The sequence below is a fragment of the Enoplosus armatus genome, chromosome 21 (assembly GCF_043641665.1).
Source record: "Enoplosus armatus isolate fEnoArm2 chromosome 21, fEnoArm2.hap1, whole genome shotgun sequence".
NCBI classification, from domain to species: Eukaryota; Metazoa; Chordata; class Actinopteri; order Centrarchiformes; family Enoplosidae; genus Enoplosus; species Enoplosus armatus.
Genome location: NC_092200.1, coordinates 2,262,060 through 2,282,332, shown reverse-complemented (window position 1 = coordinate 2,282,332; position 20,273 = coordinate 2,262,060). Strand labels below are relative to the sequence as shown.

Genomic DNA, 20,273 nt, shown 5'->3' with positions numbered 1-20,273 from the left:
GTACTATACTACTAATCTACCCAGAAGTATACAAAGTATAAAAAGGAGCCATTCTGCATAATGAGTTCTTTTAGTTTTGATACTTTAAGTACACTTTGCTGATAATACTTGTGCAGTGTACGTGTCTGTACATGAAGTTTATTGTACTTTTACTGTGTGTGTGTGTGTTGGAGAATTTTCATAAACAGCCAATAAAGTATTCGAGTACAACACTTCCATTTGATTAACATGCTGTTCCGCTGTAATGTTTGGTTGCCATGACTGTTGATAAATACAGTAGTATTGACAGTATAGTAGTGACATCTAGTGGTCAACAGTGGGGGAAGTATTCAGATCTTTTACTTGAGTAAAAGTACTAATACCACCTTGCAAAAGTAGGTAAAAGAATGTAAGTATGATCAGGAAAATGTAGAAGTAGAAAGTGGCATGAAAAGAAAATGCTATACAGTAATATGTTAGTTTTTACAGTGGCTGATGTCTATGTGGACTGACTCTGATGAGATAAAGAAAGAAACGCTGCATTCATCTTCCCGCTTTCTTTATGCATTTATTTTACAGCCGAACAGTCTTTCAGTTCAACACAAATAGTCAAGTCAAGCTTCACATCTGTACAAGCTCAGGTCCAGTAACAGTAAACCTTCTCGAAAAGAACAGAGAAATACGTGAAACCTCAGTCAACGCTGCTGCTGCTGCTGCTGCTGCTGCTGCTGCGTTGTCATCCCATGAGTGTAAATTTGACAACAGATACTAGTTCCAAATGATAAGTGCATCTTCACATGTAGCGGTCACATAATTTGCCAAAACAGACTAAAATGTGTCCAGAAAAACTATAAAACAATACATTGTAGTGCATCCATCTACCTGCAGAGGTACACTTCACTTTTAAATCAATCAACTGGAACCAGATTCTTTTATTTTCTGTCTCCTTGCTCAGTCAGGCAGGTAGAGATTATTTGGAAAGTTCAAGAACTCCAGTGTAGCTGGAAAGAGAAGTGAAGCGGCTGGTATGTTAATATTTACGTTTAGGGCTTTAATTCACTGTTAAAATATTTTCTGACAGCACTGATCAACAGTCATCTTAATATTCAGAGATAAGTAAATTCCTAAATAAGTACACATACAAATATTTACCTGCAAAATTTGCTGCAGCTTTTTTTCCATCTTGCTGACAAAAAAGAAAAAAAAGAAATACTGAATCCCTGCGGTCTCAAAAAATGTCAAAATGTTCAAACTAAACAAAGAGGTCTGAGAAGGCTCAACAAGACCAACCTTACAATACTCATGATTGTTTTTTCAAAGTGGTTGTCGCTGGTTTCATGGAGGAAAACCTTTTTCTGAACATTTAAAAGCTGGAAAACGGCTGAAAATGCAACTAAAAAGTGCGGGGGGGGGGGGGCTACCTAAGTTTTGTGCGTATATTGCGCAGCCCTGCAACATTTAAAAACCTGTCAATACACACAGCAACAATCTTTTCATACACCACAAATCACTCATTGTCAACGATGATGGAACAACACAGACAGGCTGGTCAGATGTTCGGCAGAACAAACATACGAAGAATAAATCTTAAATATTTCTATATAAAACTATAAATAAATAACACTGACAGGTTTCAGGTCAAAGCTGAGTCCCATTAAGGTGCGGAATGATGCAATCTAAAATGGAGGAAGGAGGTGCTGAATGTTATTTCTTTTAAAAGTCAGGGTGTCGGTGCAGTTCAAGGGGCCTCGTTTAGACGGTCGGTGCGAGTACACGCGTATATTTGGAGTGTATGTGTGAGCGTCTAGCTGACGGACTTGAGTGCGGACCAGGGGTGCGTCCCGCGGACCTCCAGCGGTGCGTTGTTGCTGAAGATGTGGTTGCACAGCTCCTCCAGCGGCGGCTCCGGATCCGATGTTGCATACTGAGCCGCCTCCTCGACCTCCTTACGGATCGCAACATCGATTTCCTGCCAGGACAGAGAGGACCCGCGTTAATTCCTACAGATCCAACACACAGCTTTTGAAGGAATCAGCAAAGTCTTCAACTGAATTCTAAACTGAACTGGGAGCCAATGAAGAGAGGCCAAGACTGGGGTGATGTGCTCGCGTTTTGAAGTCAACATCCTTGCAGCTGCATTTTGGACCATCTGCAGGCGAGTTAATGAGGACTGGGGCAGGCCTAGGTATACGGACTTGTGAAAGCCCAGTCTGAAATATGGTCTGTGTGTTGATCAGATGGACTATATGTCAAGTTAAACTCTAATAATCTGGGTTTCAGCTGGCTGAGCTTGTTAGAAAATCTGGCAACACGCAAGTTGCCAATGTTTTCATACTCAACTAACAACCAGTAGATGTTTCAGACAGACTGAATTAGTCCAATAACCCTTCAGGTAATCTGTAACCCTCCTTATCTTCTCCATAACACAACTCTTCATACTAGCATCGCCTGAAACTCACTCACCTTTAAAGTCAGTGGATCAACATCAGACTACTGGATTTCTGCACCTCTTTGATCACAAAGCACTTAATTTTTGTTTTTCCAAGTTAAGGCTACTTTCTCAACATCTAGCCCAAAAATACACGATATGAGGTCAAATATGAGTCGATACAAATGTGTAGGTGCTTCTGTGGTTCAGCGTTTCCATTTAAGGCAGGTTTGACATTCTTCTTAAGAATACTTCCCCCACCTTTACTCAAAAACACGACCTTCTCACCAACCTCCACTCAGATTTTCTGACGGGGCTTTCAGTCCAGAAATGACCAAGCACAAAATTTCCCCCAGTGAGCTGAAACTCAATTTATACAGTTGGTAAAGACCTGGAAAATGTACTAAAGTTAATGTCTTCAGGTTTTAACATCATTCATTCAGGGTGTGGAATATGTGAACAAAAACTGAGCCTCAGTCCTGGCACGATCACAGTGTGGAAGTTACACAAAGTTACATTTTTCTTTGCATTTCCTGTTTACCAGAACAGCAATGAACGCACGTCATAGGGGTTAAAGTAATTCAGGTAAAGTTGAGTTTACTTTTGGGGACCAAAAATGGCGGATAATCAAGGCTCAGCTGGCTAATAGAGCTTAGCCACGCTCTCCATGGAAAAGACGATGCAGCTCTTGTGCGTGTTGCCAGTGACTGATGCTGGACGATGTCTTTTAAAGACACCTGCACTCACCTTGAACTCCTCTACAGCTGCCATGTTGTTGCTGAGCATGCGCTCTTTCAGCATGGTGATGGGGTCACTCTTACTGCGCACTTCCTGAATCTCCTCTCGAGTGCGGTAGCTACAGGAAGTTACATCACAGTCAGAACAAATGAACCAACTCATTAAACAGGAAGAGACGCAGATCCAGCAGGATAACGTCATTTAGGAGCTACAGAGGTCACCGTGTTGAAAGGTTACTCACCTGACGCCTGGGTCACTCATGCTGTGTCCATGGTAACGGTAAGTCTGCAGCTCCATTATGATTGGACCCTGAAACACACATTTGTTTTTCTCAGAGTTGATCCAAACTTCTCAAAGGCCATCTTTACACGCTGGATAAAATCTGCTTCTCCTCTCAGAATTGGATCCACATTACAAGCTTTTGCCTCACACTCTGACTGAAAGAAGTCCAAGAGTTTGAGGAAAAGAAGTTACGGAAAATAAATGCTGTGGGGAGATTCAGGATTTGTCCTTTAGCTTCGAGAATAAATTCAAGTGACTAGACACAAGCTGTGAAGGGGATCCATCATATATCATCACTAAACTGTCTGGAAGTTGTTTCTCCTCACCTTTCCAGCTCTGCAGTGGTCTGCGGCAAACTTTGTGGCCTCTCTGACACACAGGACGTCCATCCCATCCACCTGCAAGACAAGAAAACAAGATAAAAAACAGATCACAAGAGAAACATGCAGGGACGCTAATACTGTAACCGTTAAGGTTCCCAGAAAACGAACAGCCTTTCAGTTCAGAACCAGCGGCTGGGACTGCACAGTTCTTTATATTAGTGTTGAGCAAGAAAATCCGATTCCCTTAAAAACATCCGAGTGCAGCCTTTTCAGTTGTTTGTGTGCAGTATCATACATGAGCATCAGACAGCTGAGTGCATGCTCACACCTGCAACTGCCAGGACGGACTGTCAGCCTCCTCCTGTTATAGTCTAGGTCCATACAGGCCAGCTGCAGTGTACGGCCAACAGACACACTGCAGCTACCGCCCATGACCCCGAGGTTTAACCACGGCTGAGGTGAACATTGACAGCACAGGAGATTAAGACGGGGTTGTGACGACAGCTTTTAACTTCAGCGTCATCGTATCTAAAAGGTTTCCATCTGCAGTTTTGTGTGCGTGTCTCACTCTGATTCCTGGTATGAAGTCTCCTCTCTTGTAGTAGTCTGTGCTGGCTGAAGCTCTCTCCACCGACGTCCCCATGCCGTACTTGTTGTTCTCGCAGATGAAGATACACGGCAGCTTCCATAGGGCGGCCATGTTGAACGACTCAAACAGCTGGCCCTGATTGGATCAGAGAGGACAGGAGCAGGTGGGGTTGAGCAAGTGTATTCATATCACTGTAAAGGTGTTTAATGTGATGAATGTTTAAGAGATTGGCAGGATAGTCACCTGATTGGCTGCCCCGTCTCCGTAGAGCGCGGCGCACACCTGATTGTTGCCTTGGTACTGGCAGGCCAGAGCGATGCCGGCTCCCAAAGGAACCTGGACAATGCACAGCCCAGTTACATGTAACAGCACTGGGAAAAATATTATATATTGATGACTTTGTGCAAATTATTAGTGTCAGTGCAACCTGGGGATCAAGATATTTACAGTCCAAAATAAATCTCAAAACATGAAATATTTCTGCGTGCTTACCTGTGCTCCCACGATGCCGTTGCCTCCATAGAAATGTGGAGCGTACATGTGCATTGACCCTCCCTTGCCTTTGGCCACGCCACCTTTACGGCCTGAGGAGGAACGAAGATGAGGAGTGACGGCGCTGCAGGCATGTTTAAAAATAATAATAAAAAAGGTACGTCATCCACACAGTTTTTGATTTCGACACCTCCGTCTCACCTGTGAGCTCGGCCAGGATCTCTTTGACGGCCACACCGCGGGTGTACGTGTACCCGTGGGCGCGGTAGGCTGTGATGAGATGATCGGAGGGGTTGATGGCGGCCTCGATGCCTGCTGCACATGCTTCCTGTGGGAGAAGACAAAGCTGTCTGGGTCTTTTCCCATGTTTCAACACATAATTCACATCATGTATAAACTTTTAGTGTGTGTTAATCTGCACTGTCTAGTCATAAAAAGGTACAGTGTTGGACAGTACTTTCTACCGTGTGGTTTTTTTTTTACTGTAAATTTTACTGCCACATTGGCCAGATCATCCAAAAAGAATTGATCTGAAGTTTGAGAAACTGCCTCTACAATATTTTATGTTTTATGCTTTCTTTTATATATAAAAACATCTGAAATGCAGTGAGAGCTGCAATCCATCTTAACTAGATCTACACCTCCTCTGGATATTTCTGCGTATTCTCACCTGTCCATCATACAGGTGGCAGAAGCCTCGGATGATCTTCTGTTTGTAGAGCTGATCAGCTTTGAGCTCCATGCGCCGCACAGTCTGCATGATGCGGTAGTAGTGCAAGCCCTGCTCCCGAGTCAGCTCCGCCTTCAACGGGGGACCCTCCTCCAGCCGGTGCACGTCGCATTTCTACTGGCCAGGACAGTAAGGAGGGAAAACACCGTTTAACAGTTTAGAAAATGGCTGCTGACCTAGTGTGTCAATCAGAACAAGAGTAGATGTCGTCTCCCAAAACTAAACCGGTGATACAGCACGCTCAGCTTTTACACCTCAGCTGTAATTTAGAATTTCTGGTGTTTTCTTTTGCTCAAATTCAAAAATGTGCATTAAAAACTAACAAAGTTGTTCTGTGCAGTCAGGATTTTTAGTTTCCTTTCTTCTACTTTGATTTTTGTTTCGACCCACCTTGACGTCAAAGGTCACCTGAGGGGTGAAGTCAGCGAAGGAGCGGGAAACCACGACTCTTGCACCCTGGTGACCAAACAGACACATCATCCATTGGTCATTCAAAGACAGATACATAATGAGCAACAAGCACGAGGGCTGCCCTCCTCTTCACAGCAGGTGGAGGGTAAGAGGGGCTTCAGGTGTTGGGATCAGGTTTGGGTCTGGTGATTCATCCTGGACCGGACAACTACAGCTGTCTGTGATGTGGGGAGGTCAGTAACAGGGTGGGAGAACAACACCCGCCAAATCTTCAGCCGTGGCTCTGAACATTGTTTACTTTACCAAACAACTGACAGTTCGTCTCTGCTGCAGAATAAATGATTAAAATAGAACAAAATATATACTTTTAGATCAATTGTTAACTACGCTCTGTGGTGATCCATTTCAGGAAATATTTGCACGACTGTCAGCGGCATCGTATCGAGATAATATGAAATCTGAAGTCCAACTTTATGATGCAGAGCAAATTGTACGTAAAGTAATTCAAGTCATTTAAGCGGTTTTAAGCATGAAAGTTCATTCCTGATCTTGTAAATATAAGTTTGAAAATAAAACGTTCCACTCACTAACTTTCTACTAGCGGGAACGCTCATTCTTGAGTTTAAAAAAGGTGAATCCTTTAAGCCAAACACAAACAATGATTAAAATCATAACAGCTACTGAGCTCCAGATCACAAGAGAGCAAAACTCCCATCTGCTGATGAAGACCGTGTGATCGGGATGAAGCTCCAGTGAAAGCTAGAAAGCAGACCTTGAGTTGGGACCGTTAAGTCAAATCTGGGTTTTTGTTTTGTGCGTGTGAAGAGGTTTGTGTAAAGTAAAGCATCACAGTGGAACGCAGTTTATCGGAAAATTAGGCGACATTAATTCTGATAATAGATCGATTGTTTAAGTCAAACAAAAAAGCCAAACATTCTCAATTCATTTGAAACATTTGAAAACATTGCCTCTATTTTCTACCATTTTCTGACTTTTATAGAATAACAATAAATCAAAAGAAATAAGACATTTGTGAAATAAATAATTGTTGTTAGTTGTAACCCTGGTTTTACTTTGAGTCCATGAAACGATAAATGCGGCTGCTTAAAGACACATACATCTGTGATTCTGTTTAAAAAGATGACATTTCCCAGAACAAAAACCTCAAAAGATAAGAAGAAATGGATGGTACATTGCCAAAAGCTGTTTTAGACATCTTTAGGTCCTTTAACTCTGAATTTCACACAAGTTAAGTCCCTCCCCCACCCCCCATTAGTTATCAGGCAGACATGGAGGATGCTACACGTGTTCTTACTGGTCTGTCTAGCTGGTCGGTCTGGGCGCTAACTAACTGTGCAGCAGACGCTCTAGTACTGACTGGTGGTGGTTTAGGTGGTTGCCGCTGAGTCTTTGCCAAGGTCGGCGCCGCTGGTGAGGTTAGATTGACGTACTCTGACAGGTCAATCAGCAACTGGGGGAACACAGGAGCCAACCAATCAGACCAGAGCACAGCACAGCCAGAGCAGCTCTACAGAGTGTACGACGAGCAGACGTCTACAGGTGAAAACAGCAGAAGCAGCAGCTAAACGGAGACTACACACACACGGTGACGTCTAGAAGCTAAAATAAGGAGAAACACAGCGGGGGGGACAAGAAGACTGGCCCCAGCCCAACAGCGTCTAGACCTGATATTTTACAAATCGGCACAACATTTTATATAATTGATCAACAATCCTAATAATATTTATTGTCAATACATTTATGATAAATGTTTTATATCATTATAAATTTAACATTATTGGGTTTTTTGTACTGAAAGACAAAAAGAACAATTTGAAGACAACACCAAGGGCTCTGATAAATAGTATTGGGCATATTTCTTTGAAATTAAAATGACTAATAACTAGATTAATCATAAATGATCATCTTCACTTGCAGCCATAATCAATGATACATAACTTGTGTTGTAAATTTAATCATTTATTTAATTATCATTTATTTAATTAGTGTTTATTTGTAAAATCTTGAGAATTTTGACACACCAAACTATCACCTGGACAATGTGGTCTGGTTTAAATACTGATGCTGAGAGGGTTCATTTTCATTTTTAATGTTGTGCCGACGTGAAATGTCGCTGGGACGGCTTTTCACCCAGGTAACAGGGTTTAGCTGCGCTACCACAGAGCAGTAGATTATATCATTAATAACATCATTGTGTAAAGAAAATTAAAAAAAGATAAACATGAGACTTTGCAATGGAAAATTAAATCCAAAAAGGACAATTAAACTAAACACAGAAACAGTTGAGTGATTGGTTGCATTCTAGGTAAGAGGAACAATCATGGAAGATCTTCTGTGTCTCGTCGTGATTTCCTTTATGAGCACCTGTGTTTCCCTAGTTTAGAAGCAACTTAGACGAGCTCCTGGGGAAACATCACTGCAGCGGGAAGAAAGCGTAGGACCGGACCTACACACAAACATCAGCAGAGCAACGAGCTGCTTACCTCCGACACTGTTTGGGCTCCCTAGGGTTCAGGCGAGGGAGGAAGGGGGAGAGGAGGGAGAGAAGCAAGAAATAAATAGGGATTGTTGTGTGTGTGTGTGTCTGTGAGAGAGTGAATGAAGAGGGAGTGGAAGCAAGAGGGAGAGAATGAAAGCCGTAAAACAACATGGCTCCTACAGTCACTTGGAAGTCAAGTTTCATGACTCAACAAGGTCATATAAAAAGGTATTAAATAACAGGTGGTATCCTCTCTCTCAATGTTAGAATTATTCAAATCATCAAATATATTCCAAGGACTGTGGGATCCCTGCTGCTGCTGCTGAAGCACCACAACACAGACACAACATGCTGTTGCCGGTGCTGTGGCTTTAGCTATTAGCATCAGCAGAGTGAATGTGGATGCACGGATGTGTTTTAATTGAATACCAATATCTAAGTTTTAGTGCAAATGCAAAATAGGTAGCCTTTCAAACTTAAAAGTACTAAAGTTGGGCTTCGCTGTAATTCCTTTATTATCCTTTACTGCATTTCAAAAGAGTCACATTGTGATGATTTGATCGTATCATGTTATCTTTCTCAGATTTCTGTTGTCCACATCAAAACATTCTGAGCAAGCTGTGATTAGAAACTAGCTAAATTAGTTGAGGTTAATGTTTTGCATATACGAAGAGTGAAACAATGAGCATTAAATTTGATCAGATATTATTTTTAAACGACAGAATGTGGACAATATCCTAATTAATATTGTGATAACTTATCATCAAGTGTTTATGATGATGATGTATTGTGTGAAACAGGGATTTACAGTTTTTATGCTCTTATATCTAGACAACAATTTTGATATACTTGTACTTAATGAGTATTTCCATATTATGCTACTTAATACTGCTACTCCTCAATACATTAACTTGACAGTTTTAGTTGCTAGTTATTTTTTATGATGATAATCTGATATGGTGCAGCACTACACTAATAATCTACCCAGAAGTATCTAAAACGAACTCCTACAACATTAAAATGCCCTCATGTGTATTCGTTAGTGATAAAAACAGAATACTATAATATTCTTTGAAAGGAGCCATTCTGGATTTTGAGTACTTTTACTTTTGACACTTTAAATACATTTTTCTGATAGTACTTATGTTCTTTTATTTAACTAACATTTTGAATTCAAGGATTTTAGTTTTTATGAAGTATTTTAAGAGATAAGAGAAAAGTGCTGTAACAAGTGGAAGCCCCGATAGTAAAAGTAGTTACTGTATTGATACTGAGGTTGCATTTTAAACCCGATATTGGTTAGTATTGATCACATCAGTGCATCTCCATCGGTACAGGCTGCTCGAGGAAGGCAAACCACCACAAACCACTGACTCACATACAACACAAAGTAAAGCTTAAAGACAGAAAGAGCGGAAAGAGAAAATGACCGCGGCTGCAGCTCCCGGGTTATGCCCGCGTTCATCCGTGCCCATGTTTCATTTCCCATTTTTCTCATTCAACAACATACAAGCACAAAGTACATTAAATATCAGCCCACGACATGCATATTACAAAGCAAAAGTCAAACTAGCCAGTGCGGCTAATATGCTGTCCGCTCGCAAGGTCAGCCCCATGCCAAACAAAACCAGGCTAGCTAACTGTTAGCATCACCGATCAGCGCTGAAACGCCCCCCAGCTCGACGTTAACCCGCAGACCACTCACCACATTCCTGCCAGTGATCCTACAAAGTGCGTTAGAGATAATGGTTAACATATTTTGCATGCTACTGAACGACGACCTGGCTCTGAAGGGATTATAACAGCGGTTGTTAGTCACTGTTGGCCGCTAATTGCTCCGTGTTAGTGTCCGTCTACGAAACGAGTCCGGTGAACACTTTCTGCGTCGAACATTGGTTCCTCACAGGTTTTATAGCCGCCCGGAAATGCGTCTGAAATTTAATTTAACACAACAATGCATACATTTTTTTAAAAACCTGAAAAGATGAAAAATAAGATAAAAATATTTAAATCAAAGGAAATAGTCCATGCCAATTATTTGAACAGTAATGCAGGTGAAAAGACTGGGGATTGTTCATTTAGACTAATTAAAAAATCATAATCAGAAATACTTTATTGATCCCTGGGCAGAAATTACACGTAAAAATGAAAGATTACAGGCACGTTTTTAAAGTCTTTTTGTTGACAGAATATTCCTTCCTTTAACAAAGCAGGAATATAGATTAGGTACCACAACATAGGAAAGGTAAAATAGTTTGCCCCTGGATTTGTGGAAATGATGGAAACCAAACAGCAGTAGTAATACGAAGAGAAACCATCACAAGCCATTTAAAAAAACGTTTTTTACTGTACTTCATTTACTGTATACGTTCAAACAGGCATCACATAATATGTCATTAATTTATTACAATGCTAACTAGATAACTAAGAACATGACAGACAGAAATACAGCTAAACTCAAACAACATTTAAATAAGAAAGTAGATAAACATTTTTGCATTTATGCATTTTTCTTTATTCTGATTCTAGATGGTGTAGTGTCAGGGTAAATAAATAAATAAATAAATACATATATATAAATCAATAATAACCAATAGATTCATGAGCAATAATGACGTAAATAATCGTATGTTTTTCTGTATTCATTTAATTATTTATACACATATATTTATTCCACATCTTCTTTATGATAATGAGGGATGATGTCGCACAACTATGTCATGGTCTCCCTTGGCTCTCATTGGCGGATCAGTCAGGGTTGGTTGCAGTGATAATAATAATGAGGTTTTCCTCATTTATTTTCTTTCTGTTATAAATTTCAAACCAAAGATGAGATAAATAACTCCGATGGCATCACTTATACATCATCAGGGGTATTTAAAGCCCCTCCAGAGCCACAGGAGACTTTAGAGGAGAGTCCCTTTAAGTTTTATATAATATTCACCCACCAATGATCCCTTGTATCAAACATAATGGAAGCAAAGACACAAGGACAACTGCAAAGTCAAGATCAATAGGAATTCATTTATTGCATTCGACTTAAAGACACCCTCTTCTCGCTCGCAGCAGTCTGACAGACTGTTTTATGGCTTTCATTCTCTCCCTCTTGCTTCCACTCCCTCTTCATTCACTCTCTCACACACACACACACACACAACAATCCCTATTTATTTCTTGCTTCTCTCCCTCCTCTCCCCCTTCCCCCCTCGCCTGAACCCTAGGGAGCCCAAACAGTGTCGGAGGTAAGCAGCTCGTTGCTCTGCTGATGTTTGTGTGTAGGTCCGGTCCTACGCTTTCTTCCCGCTGCAGTGATGTTTCCCCAGGAGCTCGTCTAAGGTGCTTCTAAACTAGGGAAACACAGGTGCTCATAAAGGAAATCACGACGAGACACAGAAGATCTTCCATGATTGTTCCTCTTACCTAGAATGCAACCAATCACTCAACTGTTTCTGTGTTTAGTTTAATTGTCCTTTTTGTCTCCTTTTTGGATTTAATTTTCCATTGCAAAGTCTCATGTTTATCTTTTTTTAATTTTCTTTACACAATGATGTTATTAATGATATAATCTACTGCTCTGTGGTAGCGCAGCTAAACCCTGTTACCTGGGTGAAAAGCCGTCCCAGCGACATTTCACGTCGGCACAACATTAAAAATGAAAATGAACCCTCTCAGCATCAGTATTTAAACCAGACCACATTGTCCAGGTGATAGTTTGGTGAGTCAAAATTCTCAAGATGTTACAAATAGCTTCCCATTCAACATAAAAAAAGTAAAGTCAAAGAGTTTTGTGCGAATAAGCGACAGTGGAATATAAAAATGTAACATAACTGTAAAGCCATGCATACAGTTAATCAGGAATACATGAGGTTATGACGAGGCCAGGAAGCTTTTGCTTCATTTTCACCAGTCAAACGAGACTGTTGAGAATCTGTAACCGCTGACTGGCTGTCAAACGAAACGTCTGATAGTGTGAAACAGAGAGTAAATAAAATATAAATGAATAATAAATGGCACTGTTGTAATCTCTACACCAAAATGTAAACCACCAGAACAAATAAAGTAACAGGAATCAAACACAGTCCCCATGTGGGTTGTGTAAAGGCGTGATATAAAAAGGATGTATACTGTATTAACTGCATTCATTCTTCTCAACTGACCTCTAACACACTCACACACACACACACACACATAAAGACCGCGTTGGTCAGATGCTGAAAGGCAGTAGACATGTTGCTTTCAGTGCTCCACAGTCTGATTAAAGTGTCTCTTCCCGTCCAGGTACAGCATCGACTCTGTCAGGCAAACAAACACAAAACACGATTCAGACCGAGAAGTGATTCTTTTCACGGCCTTTTAAATTTGAGACAAACACAGCGTCTGTCTCCCAGTGGTGGAATATAATCAAGTACATTTACACAAGTACTGTACTTCAGTACAAATTGAGGTAGTTTACTTGAGTATTCCCATTTTATGCTACTTTATACTTGAATGTTTGCGATGAACTGAAGCTAAATAAACTAAAATAAACTTTGGTCACAATTTTTCAAGGATCTTCAGGAGGTAGATTTTACACAAAAGAAAACAAAAAATCCAGTATTCTTGATATTAGATGCCCCACTTTTCCCACAAAAAGGCTGAAAACATGAGCAAATTCCAAAAGAGGGCACGCTCGACCAGTGTGGATCCAGTTTCCCAGGCTAGTAGCTACACTTCCTCAAGCATACGAGACAATCTTTGTGTCCAGCTGTGTGTGTTGCAGTGAGATCGTGTGTGTGTGTGTGTCGGCTCACCTCCATATGTATTGGGAATGATGTTGGGGACGTCGCGGTCAGAAAAGAAGGTGAAGTGGAAGACGTTGGTGGTGTTGTGCTGGCGGGTCAGCGGGTCGAACACCTCGCTGTGAACTCTGACCTGGATGTACTTCCCCTGTGTGTAACACACCTGAAACACACACACAAGCTGCTGGTGGAACAAATGTTTATCAGAACATGCTGCTGGAAACAGTACAGTCGAATTTCCCCCCCGGGGATCAATAAAGTATTTCTGATTCTGATTTGCAGTCCAGGAACTCTGAATATGAAGAGCTAAAAATGCAAAACCTCAATTGATTATTGCCATTGAAGGTTTCCCTCAAAGATGCTGATCAGATCTAAATGGACACGATCACAGAAGACTCTCTGACCTGTGATGAGAGCAGCAGCAGGGAGCCGATCTCCACGGGTTTCTGGAAGAGGATATCATCAACGGCCACCAGACTCGGCCGACATCCTCTGCAGCAACAAACACTTTAACATCACGCAGCAGAACAAGAAGTTCTTTCTCTCCCAAAACATCATCTTTTCTTAAAAGCTCTCACCCGAAGGAGCAGGCGTTGGCCCAACCCAACTCGTAGGCTTTCCTCATCAGAAAACCCCCAAATATCCTGTTGAAGATGTTCCTCTCCTGGTCAACACACACACACACACACACAGATGTAGATGTAGATGTGGAGTCTTAAAAGTGATACATCCAGTGGTGATACGTGGTTAGTACATTTACTCAACTACTGTACAAATTTGAGGTACTTTTCTTTTCATGCCACTTTCTACTTCTACTCCACCTCATGTCAGAGGGAAATATTGTACTTTTTATTTCACTACATTCACCTGAAAGCTTTAGTTACTGGTTACTTTAAAAAATTAAGGTTTTTACATACAAAACATATGAAAATGTTGTTGCTGAAAACTATTTTGCTAATCGTTTAAGTCATTTCTCATGTAAAAACATTTCACAGTTCCAGCTTCATAAATGTGATGATTTACTGTTTTAAGAATTTGAATGTATTGTTAATAATGTTGAGGTTTGGACTGTCGGTTGGACAGTGAAGGTGTCACTTTGGGCTCTGGGTCGCTGTGACGGCATTTCTCACCTGAGGGTGGCAGATCTCCAGTCCTTTCAGTTTGGCATCTTCCATCCACACTGAGTTTGGAGGCAGAAGTCTGCTGCGGAAACTGACCGTCCTGTAGGACAAGAAGACAGAAAAATAAACACACACAGTTAGATATCGAAATCTTAAAATAACACAAAACAACAACCCTGTGAGCTGCCACACCTCTGGATTGTTGTGCATAAAAAGAAGCTGCAGCAATCAGGCGTTAAAGCCAAAGTGGACAAAAATCTTCAGATGAAGAGTTTCACTGTTTTGGTTAAAGCTCACTCGTTGCAACAAAACTATTTTACTGTGACGAACTCCAACCATAGTTGTAAAGTGCAGATTCAGTTTCATAGTATCTCAGTCATACTTCGTGTCCAGGGTGTTGAGGAACAGACTGTGTACGATCTTCCTCTCCTCGTCTGTGGGAGCCACCTTCAGCAACGACGCCGTGCTCAGATCCACACGGCGGGATTTATTAGCTGGAAACCAAACACACACACACACACACACACACACACACACAACACAGGGAAAAGAGGGACAAAAAAGTCAGCATAAAGAGGATAGCGTCATCTCATCTTAAGGTTATGTCAGGATCTCATACCTTCTCCCTCCTGGAAAAGTTTCTCCTCCTCTGGGCCTTCTGGCCTCAGTGGATTTACAAAAGCTGCCCTGCAGACAGAAATGCAGAAACGTAAATGCATGAAAATGTCTACACAATAAAAGCGTCGTACACATGAGAAATGGTAAATCTGATTCCTGATTTAGTGCTGGTTCACTCCCTGTCTACATGAATGTTCATTCTGTGTGAATGCGCCTCGCACTGTGTGAAATGTTTGGCCTGAGAGTCCTACCTCTTGTTTTCTGGATCCCGGGCCACCATGACAAAAGTAGCATCCAGAACTGGGGCATACGCTCCATCACGGTACTGCAAGAAGAGTCACATTATGAGATTTCATTCCACTGCTAATCTGCAACTTTTGAGTTTTTCTTGGTCTTGTTTGTCTTTTCCTGTTGCGTTTCTGCACTGTGCTTACAAGCGATCACGTGTCAATCAAAAAATCTGGGAGGGACAATGACAGCTTTATTCTTGGGGGTGGGTTTTTTGGTGAAATTTGGGTCACTGCAGGTGGTTTTATTTTCTTTGTCTCTGCAGCCATAATATCATTAAAGTTTTACCCTCTTTAGATGTTACACAAGGAGAATAAATGTTTGTTTCATTTGTTTTTTATTTGCCTTTGTCTTATTGTTTGACCTTGTTTTTCTGCTGATATGCATGTTCGTGTGTGTGTGTGTGTGTGTGTGTGTGTGTGTGTGTGTGTGTGTGTGTGTGTGTGTAAGTAGACAGGAAGGGTGTCTACCTGTGACATGTGCATCTTGGCTTCAATAGAGGTCTTTCCCACCCACGTCACATGACCAGTGAACTTGATGTCGCAGTCAGGATAGATGATGTGCTGCCTCATGTCTGTCCATCATAAAACAACATGAACGAGTCGCACACGTGGAACTACAGATCATCTCCTACAACTCACAACTGCCCGCTAACAAAAACACATCTGGATGCAAGGGTGCGTTCAAAACAAGCATGTTTGTCGAGGTTTATTTGGACATTTTAAGTTTTGGTCTATTAGGTCAAATGAGAACAAAGTCATTTGAGTTGTGGTGGCACCAAATAAAGCAGCCAGACATCAGATAATAAGAGAACTGTAAGGCAGTAAATAGTGATTATTTATCTTACTGACGACAAGGCTGACGTCTTCAAATAGCTTGTTTTGTCTGACCAAAAATATTCAATTTACAGTAAACCAAAGCAGAAGAAACAGTATTATTTTCACACATAAGTTGCTGGAACCAGCAAATATTTAACACTGATGCTTCATAAATAAGTTAAACGATTAACAATCAACTAATTAATTATTTGACTAATTGTTTCAGCACTAAGACCAACTATAGAAATAGACCCAAAACACAAGAGTTTATGAGAAGAGGGACCTGGATGTTGACATCTGAGACCGGACCCTAAATATGAGGGACTCTTACCGATCTTATCCACCAGGGCGGTGACGATGGACAGAGGAGACCTCTTCAGCGCCACGTTATAGGTGTGAGAGTACGAGATGAGGACTGAGGGGAGAGACGAGGAAGAACATGTAGTGGGCTGCGTCCGAAACCGCAAACTAACGTACTGTTCATACGAAGTCTGATGTCAAATAGAGTATGTAGTGCGTTCCAGCTGCACAGTATGTGGATTCTGTGTACGTGAGAAATACCCGGATGTGTACCAGCATGTATTAGCAAGACTTTGTTGCATGTGACGTGAGCTTACTGGACATATTTAATTTGCCTCAAAAATATACTGGAAAATATTAAATGTAGTGGAAGACGTTACGTTGATTTACATTTGTGACAAACTATTACTTCCGTAGCTGGGACCGGTCACATGATCGACACAGTCAGAGTACTTCACTGTGAACAGTCCACTGGTAATGGCATACTTCATTAGAAGGCAGTACGCAGTATATACTGACTGAGTATGTAGTACGCAGTAAGTTAGTATGCCAGACTTTTCATGTCAGACTTTCTGTGTTAAAGTGATACCTGCTAAACTGTCCAAGTCCTCCAGGATTCTACCAAACCTGAAAAGAGACAGAAGACGCGTTAGAGGAAGAGGTGACTTCTAGTTTATGGTTGTCTGTCTGTTAACCGACACACTGGTATTGGTGTGTGCGTGTGTGTGTGTGTGTGTGTGTGTGTGTGTGTGTGTGTGTGTGTACCTGACAGTGTTGTGGAAGGTCAGGTATTTCTCTCTGAGCTGTGGCTCGGAGCCCAGAGGCAGGTGGACCTCCAGGTAGCTGTCCTTCATCCTCTTGGCTGGAAGATCATTTTGAGACTTTGCCAACATGGACGACAGCGACACGCGCTCCGTCATGGCCTGCTGGTGGTCGCTGCAGACAAGATCAGTGAGCATGTTACTAAATATAAAACTTAATTAAAGATACGCTCTCTGGATTTGTTGCTGGTAAATATCCATTTCTTTTTTTGTCCTGTTTCTCTTCTGAAGGTTTATTCAGTGTAATATGTGTCGTGAAATGCAGTGTGGCATGCTAATATACAGTGTGCAGACGTTTCTTTTGTTGTCTTAAAATTTTATCTTGAATTTCCTTTTTAAATATGAAGCTTAATTATTGAAATAAAGCAAATCAGTTAGAGAGCAAAACCTTCTCACAGATTTTGGAAATTTAACCTTATTGATAGAAGTGGGTATCAATACTTACTTACGACAGAAATGTGTCCAAGTTCCGAAAGTTGGCATCAAATGTCTGATCAAATTCATAATCTTGTGTACTTGTTCTTTGGTCAGATAGTTCCTGATCTAAATCTTCTTTTTTTTGTTTGTATTATTTTTCACACCAGCGTCTGGTATACCAGTGTTTATATTTTTATTGCTTTTACTGTTTTTATGTTATTTATTGTATTTAATGAATACATTTTGTCTTGCTTTTGCTTTGTCTTTTAATTGAAAACTGAGCAAATTACAGAACCATGAATGACAAAAGCTTCAATCTTAATTTTAACAGCTATTTTATTTAGACATTCTGGTGCTGCTGCTGTTTGTGCCCCTTACGTTAAATAAACATGTTAATATTGCTCAAAGTAAGGACTGTATTGGAAATAAGAAGGTATCATACCGACACTATTATCAGAAATGCCCAGCCCTAGTTATTAGACACAATTAGACAATAACAAAAGAAGCAAAACATCGTGTTTTCTTGGTGCTTTGACACAGACTGTTCAGTACCTCCAGTTAGTGGAAGCTCCCACGATTTCTCTCAGCCTGTTTCGCACTGAAAAACACAGAAGAAACAATCAGTGTGTGTGTGTGTGTGTGTAAATCTGAGTATGTGTGTATGGCAGTGCAGTGAAAGCACCAAAAGTTCAAGGCTACATGTTTCATACCGTCTCTGTCAGAGCAGAGTTTCACTGCAGACTGTTACACTGCTGATTTTACAGCTGGAGCCTTCAGGGAAACCAGTTCAGTCACTGTTAGCTGACATGGTGTGTCATTAAATATCTTTCCGATAGTGATTATGTGCTGTGATGCCACCAAAAGGGCCCAACTTATTTCTCAATCTCACAGATCTTTACTAATCAATTTTACCACTCTTACAAAGGTGGAGTGGTCTGATAATGATTTAACTGTAAAAATGTCCTCAATTGTTGCTCAAAGGCTGCAGCTTATCGAGGCCCAAACAGCGAGACAATATGAAACAACACAGAGGAAAGAAGCAGTCGAACGGAGACAAATCATTTGGGACACAGCCGGAACAAAATACTGAAGTTCAGTGCCACAGAGGGAAGAAGAAGAAGACGCCACCGTCGAAGGTTTAGCTGTACTGTGGAGCGGCCGGCATGAACGTTAAATCCAGACCTACAGAAAAGGCAGATCAGGTGCACAGCAAAATCTGCTGTACATGAAACAAGGTGTGCTTCAGGTGAAAGAGATGTTCAGTCAGTCAGTGGGGAAACATGCAGGGGGAGTTAACGTGCAACTAGAAGAGAATTACTACAGGTAGGAGTAGTGTGGTTTAGATAGTTAGGATTTGTCTTGGTTTACCAACACACACCGTTAGACACGTGTAAAAGTGGATTTCCTGCGGAGAAACAAACATGATCAAACAGGTGCAGGGTAAAAGATCAGGGGACGAGGCTGGATGTATCGGGAGACCAACCACTTGTATGTGACGTGAGCTTCCTGGACATACTAACCCTAGATCATCAAAAATGAAAAGTACATCGATGCAACAGTACTTGAGACTGGAAATGAGGCACGAGACACAGCATGGCATGTCTAGGTGACCTGACTTCAGTGGAGAGATCATTTCACTAGAGATGCAAACAACTATTTTCTATTATCGATTAATCTGCCAACTCTTATTTATCAATTAAAGGTTTGATCTAAAGTATCATAAAATGCGGAAAAATATTCCTGTCACATATTCCTACAGCCGAAGACATCGCCTGTTTGGTCCGTTTAGAAGCTGGAATTAGGGAATATTTGGCTTCTGCGTTTAAAAAAAGATGAATTCATCATCGAATCGACTAATCAACTAATCGTTTCAGCTCTACATCTCAGTGTGGGGACAGGACAGAGCGACCACAGGGTCCTTGGGAGCGAGGGGACTATCACCCAGAGGAAGAGGAATGCAGGGATTGACTATGGCTCGGAGGTAAGGAGGAGAGCTTCCCTTCACTGGGTTAGGGTTTCTAGACCATTTGATAGCTTCAAGCTTATTACTGAATACCTGTCATTTAGTACGAGTCCTTGAGTATTATATTGTCAAAACATCTGAAAGTAGGGATGCACTCAAGCTTTTTCTCTGCCGACACCAATTCAGAAACCTCAGCTCAGGACGTCTTCCAATAGTGAGTACCGCCATGACTGAATGAATGTGACAGATCCAGGGGGGGGAAATGAGTCGTTGCATCTCAATCTGAAAGACCCGAGAACATTAAACAGAAGTAGGCAGAAATAAAACCGTGTGGCGATGTGGCCAGCTCATGCAGCAATAACCTGAACAACAGCCTTGTCTTGTCTGGCACTTGAAATGGTGTAACCATAAAATCACTATAATCTATAAAGCTGCGCATTTTCAGTCATTTTACTATTTGGGATGAACATGTTCTTACCTAAAAGTGGTGAACAGGTATGTCTGTGCCTCATAATCAGACTGAATTGCCATTTTCTATTTCAATCGAGGTATTTGTACTTGAGTATTTCCATATCATGTGACTTAATACTTGTACTACAGCTTTAGTTACTAGTTACTTTCCAGGTTACATGATTATGATTCTATGATTAAACTGGGTGGGGGTCAATTAAGTCAAA

General features: G+C 41.2%; 2 protein-coding genes across 8 annotated transcripts; both read right to left on the bottom strand.

Moving 5' to 3' along the window:
* Positions 1-521: 521 nt before the first annotated feature.
* pdha1b (pyruvate dehydrogenase E1 subunit alpha 1b) lies at positions 522-10,237 on the bottom strand. Of its 6 annotated transcripts, none has more exons than XM_070927828.1 (13): positions 10,178-10,237; positions 8,477-8,497; positions 7,288-7,443; positions 5,952-6,017; positions 5,502-5,675; positions 5,033-5,159; positions 4,832-4,923; positions 4,583-4,675; positions 4,319-4,474; positions 3,754-3,825; positions 3,387-3,454; positions 3,155-3,263; positions 522-1,948 (listed from the first exon to the last, which is right to left on the bottom strand). In XM_070927828.1, exons 1-13 carry the CDS (start codon positions 10,235-10,237, stop codon positions 1,784-1,786), a joined length of 1,359 nt encoding a protein of 452 aa, XP_070783929.1. In that variant the 3' UTR covers positions 522-1,783. The 6 variants fall into 6 exon arrangements, with proteins under 6 accessions (XP_070783929.1, XP_070783930.1, XP_070783931.1 ...); XM_070927829.1 differs by having other exon boundaries at positions 5,952-6,009; positions 7,337-7,443; XM_070927830.1 differs by having other exon boundaries at positions 7,351-7,443.
* A 1,239-nt stretch (positions 10,238-11,476) lies between these two features.
* On the bottom strand, positions 11,477-19,038 carry acot9.1 (acyl-CoA thioesterase 9, tandem duplicate 1). Of its 2 annotated transcripts, XM_070927834.1 has the most exons (14): positions 19,012-19,038; positions 18,186-18,231; positions 17,161-17,331; positions 16,985-17,022; positions 16,427-16,510; positions 15,748-15,851; positions 15,241-15,314; positions 14,991-15,058; positions 14,754-14,865; positions 14,381-14,471; positions 13,829-13,914; positions 13,655-13,742; positions 13,263-13,413; positions 11,477-12,764 (listed from the first exon to the last, which is right to left on the bottom strand). In XM_070927834.1, exons 3-14 carry the CDS (start codon positions 17,313-17,315, stop codon positions 12,709-12,711), a joined length of 1,107 nt encoding a protein of 368 aa, XP_070783935.1. In that variant the 5' UTR covers positions 17,316-17,331; positions 18,186-18,231; positions 19,012-19,038; the 3' UTR covers positions 11,477-12,708. The 2 variants fall into 2 exon arrangements, with proteins under 2 accessions (XP_070783935.1, XP_070783936.1); XM_070927835.1 differs by lacking the exon at positions 19,012-19,038.
* Positions 19,039-20,273: the final 1,235 nt, after the last annotated feature.

Bases quoted from the DNA above. Each gene is read 5' to 3' on its own strand.
- acot9.1 (XM_070927834.1), bottom strand. From the start codon at position 17,315: ATGACGGAGCGCGTGTCGCTGTCGTCCATGTTGGCAAAGTCTCAAAAT. The intron at 15,852-16,426 runs GTAAGAGTCCCT...TATGATGGACAG, and splicing joins CGCCCTGGTGGATAAGATCG to ACATGAGGCAGCACATCATC. The intron at 15,315-15,747 runs GTAGACACCCTT...CTCTTCTTGCAG, and splicing joins CCAAGATGCACATGTCACAG to TACCGTGATGGAGCGTATGC.
- pdha1b (XM_070927828.1), bottom strand. From the start codon at position 10,237: ATGCAAAATATGTTAACCATTATCTCTAACGCACTTTGTAGGATCACT. The intron at 4,475-4,582 runs GTGACTATCCTG...TGATCCAATCAG, and splicing joins GAGACGGGGCAGCCAATCAG to GGCCAGCTGTTTGAGTCGTT. The intron at 3,455-3,753 runs GTGAGGAGAAAC...TGTGTGTTTCAG, and splicing joins ACCACTGCAGAGCTGGAAAG to GGTCCAATCATAATGGAGCT.